Source organism: Toxotes jaculatrix, chromosome 18 (assembly GCF_017976425.1).
Source record: "Toxotes jaculatrix isolate fToxJac2 chromosome 18, fToxJac2.pri, whole genome shotgun sequence".
NCBI classification, from domain to species: domain Eukaryota; kingdom Metazoa; phylum Chordata; class Actinopteri; family Toxotidae; genus Toxotes; species Toxotes jaculatrix.
Window position 1 is genome coordinate 16796234 of NC_054411.1, and position 4483 is coordinate 16800716.

General features: G+C 42.9%; 1 protein-coding gene across 2 annotated transcripts; it reads left to right on the forward strand.

The window, feature by feature from the left end:
* Positions 1–486: 486 nt before the first annotated feature.
* LOC121198951 (matrix Gla protein) lies at positions 487–3575 on the forward strand. Of its 2 annotated transcripts, none has more exons than XM_041063343.1 (5): positions 487–603; positions 2068–2156; positions 2287–2316; positions 2530–2635; positions 3019–3575. In XM_041063343.1, the coding sequence occupies exons 2-5, from the start codon at positions 2096–2098 to the stop codon at positions 3176–3178; spliced, it is 357 nt and encodes a 118-aa protein (XP_040919277.1). In that variant the 5' UTR covers positions 487–603; positions 2068–2095; the 3' UTR covers positions 3179–3575. The 2 variants fall into 2 exon arrangements, with proteins under 2 accessions (XP_040919277.1, XP_040919278.1); XM_041063344.1 differs by having other exon boundaries at positions 501–603; positions 2071–2156.
* The last annotated feature ends 908 nt before the right edge of the window (positions 3576–4483 follow it).

Sequence of the window (4483 nt, forward strand, 5' to 3'; positions counted from 1 at the left end):
ATTTATTAAATCTTATTGTACTGCTTACAAGTGAAAGTAATGTGATATCCATAACACCAATCCAAGCACTGCAGTGCATGTTTTTCCTCTCTCTCAGAGACGTGTAGGGGCCAGAAATTGGAGCCAGTCCATGTTGTGTCTGTGTAGTGGATTCATATCATGCTGCCGTACTGTCAAACAGCATCAAATACTATCATGTGCTTGCTATGCGGCAGGTTAGATGTCCCTGTGCCAGCCTTCCCTCACCTTCCTCTCTGTCTCCCTGTTTACCGCCTGTTTGCTTTTCTCCACCGCTCCTCTCCTTTCCTTCACCTACAGCACTGTATTTTTCAGTGCAGGCGTGGGAGTTGGGGAGAGAGTGAGCTAATACTCACAGTCTGATTAAATGGTGGAAAAGAGGTCTGATAGAAGGAGAAGGGAGGAGAGAGAGGGCGAGGGCTAAGGGGAGGTGGGGGGGAGGCAGTCGGTGGGTAGAAAATGAAGGGGTGGGGGGGGAAGAGGTGAGTATATAAGCCTTGCTGTCAGGAATTAGGAAATATTCCTCAGGAGAAAGTACACAGAGAGATACTTCCAAGACTCCTTACTCCACAATTATCTTTCACAGTAAGTACATTAAAGTAAATAAACCTTTAAAACTAATGACAGGTGAAAAGTAGAAGTAGTTTTCATGTTTTAAACAAGCCAAAGTTTGCATAAAGTGCTAATTTTCTTTATTAGGTGATGTCCAGGATGCATGTTTTAAGGGTTTTCAGTATAATGCTGCTGTCCTGATAGCACAGTAGGCCTATAGTTCATGCACATATTTTGGTTTGGCTCTGTGCACTGCTAGCATCACGCCAGTGGCTTTTTCCAATGAGGTGGGCACATTCTGCCTCCAGGGAGGAAAGCTGTGAACCCACTAGGACCCCTCCAAAGACTCAGATGGGCATAAAACTCTGTAGACACTGTTGTCAGCACTTGACACATACTGGCACACACATACACACACTTGCTTAGCTGTGCTTGCCAGTCTTCGTAAGTTTCTTTTTGAACTTTGGGCCCCAGCCTTGCTGTTTCTGTGCCCACTGTTACTCTGGGTTTGACCGAAGCCAAGATATGCCTTAAGGGCTTGTGTGTGTGTGTGTCACTGATTTGTGAGTATGTTTATGTATAATGAAAGCTGCTATTGACATTGAAAAGGAGGGCTGCTGAAACAGAATCCCATCCAAATCCCACAAACAGAAGATGTGGATGAAAGCTTTTCTGTACTGCAGGCATGCGAATACAGCATGTGTGTGTGCGCATGCGTGCGTGCGTGTCTGTGTGTGTGAGCGAGCGTGTGTATGTGCGCACGTGTGCGTGTGTGTTGGGGTGTTCCAGACATCTGCCGTTGCTGTTTGCACAGGTGTCACACACCTTACCGTTGGTCACTTATGCATGTGATTCAGTGTATACGTTGGTACACGTGTAAGTGCTGCATGTGTACATGTGCAATTTGAGTGTGTACATTGAGCGTTATAGTTTACCTGCTTCTTTATAATTACAGTCTATCTCTCCGCATTAAGCATAAGCGTACTTGGATTCCATTAGCTGGCCGTCAGACAACTATTCACAGCCACAGCTATTCTCTTATTCTTTCCTACAAACTGAGGTTGCAGCTACAGAATGGTGTTTGTGGACTGGCCCTGACCTAAGTCCAGTGCACTAGAAAAACCTCTGAACTCTTGTTTATCTCGGTGAAAGTCTCCAGTGTGGTCTTATGAATATAACTTTGGTTTGTGTTTGTTCCATACAGAAATTCTGCTGCAACTCTCCACGCACGTGCAGATGTGAATGTACAGAACAGTGTGTATCAGTTGTTTGTGTGACTGCCTCCAGCCTGCATGCAGTAAACCACAAGCACAGATATAGAGATGTTGCCTCTTTCAGCCATCTATCCTGGCGTGTGGTTCTTTCCTGTTTCCCCACATATTCAAAAATCAGAGCCAGTTTCTCTCCCTCTCGCTCCTTTTCTCCCTCTTTTCCAATCTAATTCTTATTTTCTGGTGCTACCATGAGTCACTGAAACACTTTTCTCTTCTCCTCCAGCAGACAGGCCGATAAACAAGCCCCCAGGATGAGGAGCCTTCTTCAGTTTCTGGCACTCTGTGCTATGGTCTCTTTCTGTGTCTGCTATGGTACAGATCCCTCCTGACATCCTCACTTTGCTATCATTCAGCAGTCATTATCTATTTATAACCTGTGATATATCCGAGTTAGACAGTGATTCATCATTTATGATTAACCTGATTCCATGTTTTTCCGTAGAATCTCATGAAAGCACAGAATCCATTGAAGGTGATTAAATGTTGTCTCTCCTGGAAAAACATGCATGCAGTCCTAACAAACATAACACTGCCTGCCATACAGCGTAATATATTTAACCCTCATTTTACCCTTCACTAACTTACCCTCATCCTTTATTTCGCCTGACCCATTTCGTTTTCATGAAGGGCATGCCTGACATGGTTAAAATAGAGATTTTTGTCTAGTAAAGTTTCATGGTTCCAGATGTGTTCGTGCCTCCAAGAGATGCCAACTCGTTCTTCTCGACACAGAGGGGCAACATACACAACCTACCCAGAGGGAATGGCTTCCCCAATTTCAGAAGAATGAGGTAACCACAGACATGCACAGAGAGCACATAAACCTCCCTTTATGTTGTGCATATGGAAAACCACGAATCCCATGTGACGTTGTAGATCAAGACAAAGCACTAATTAAAATCTTAAACATTTACGTGTTCATTTACATTTACATGCATCCGCTGACACAAACACACAGAGCCTGAAGCTGAAGCTAAATGTTTGACTGAAATAATTACGTTTTTGATGTTAAACGTGAAATGCAAAAACAAAGACACAAGCCACTGTCTGTTGACGATCTGTTTCTGATTTCAGTTCTCTTCCACATCCTCACCATTCCTCCCTTTAACTATCTCCTCCTGCCATTCTACATCTATGCTCCCCCTCTGCCCGCCCTCTCCTCCCTCTCATCCAGGAAGTCTCCAGTGGAGATGCGTGCAGAGATCTGTGAGGAATACTCTCCCTGTCGCCAGTACGCCTATAGCTCCGGCTATGAGAAGGCCTTCATGAGATTCTTTGGCACCCAGAATCAACGCCAGAGACCCCAGAGACCAGCTGGGACTCGTCGGTATTAAACTCAAAGTGTCAGTCTGTCAAAGGCAGAATCATCATTATCATTATAAATGCATAATTCTATATATCACATCTTTTATATAATTTATGTTTTTTTGTGGCCTCTTCTGGATGTGAACCTAGAAAAAAATCATTTTATAAATACTGAAGCATCCAGTGTGGCTCAAAGCTCACAACAACCCATCATTATACCCATGTAGAAATTCATGGCCCACCTCTTGTGTAATCTCAGGATAACTTTTATCCTCTATTATCACACATTCCCAGCATTTATGAGCTTTACGTGACATGCGTGAGTGAAGTGTTTCTCTCACTGTTCACTAACCATTTCTTACATTATCCGCCTACTTATCCAGATTATTTCAATTGCTTTGAAAAAATAAAATGAAACTCCCTTCATTGGGTTTTGTCTCAATCCTGTTAATGGCATTTGTTTGCCACAAGGGTGTGTGAGAACATTTGGGATCCAGTGCCAGTGTTTGCTGTGTGTGGCAGCTGTTAAAATGACAGTACTGGTCCAACTTTGGTGACTGCTCAAGATGAAATTGTGCTAATTGTAATGGTACATGTGTTTTAAAAAGTAGACCAAGTGTAGTGCTGGAGGTGTAGACAAGGTAAACTTTTTTTTCTTACTTGTTTTACAGTAGAAGACGTAAAGGCTATAAAGGATTCTGTGTAGTTAAAGTTATTTAAACCATTTATTTAAATGAAACCATCTGAGAAGTTCAGAGGACAATAAAAATCAAATAAATAAGGACTTAAAGGCATTATATTTATCTCTTGAATGTAGTGGAGAAGACGCAAAAGCTTCCAACCACTGGCTTGTTGAGCAGTTAAACAAGGACACGTATTACCGGAAGCACACGAGCACCGCTGATTTTAACACGTGTAGTCAAGATCTGGTTTGTTTTAATCTCAGGAGGAGTCTGTGCGATGCACCACACATCTGTGTGTCAGTGTCCTTGCTGCTGCAGACGGTCGCAGAAACAAAGACAGGTCAGCACACTGTGGATGTCAGCATGGCTTAGTCCTAAAAACACATATTGGATGTTTGTTTTTCTATGTTGCCACAAGGCCATAAATGTGCACAATTAAAGCTGTCCTGAGGCTGAATCCTTGAAGTCCGTCCCTGAAACGAGACAAGGCACCAAGATTGACCCAGACAGTGAAATTACAGCTCATGTAATACGATCAGAACCGGTCCAGAGTCTAAATGTCCATCCAAAAAAAGCAACAAGAAGAGCAAGAAAGAGAAAAATCTATGGAAGACTTTTTCATATCATGAATTAAGGAAGCTCAAAGGACCG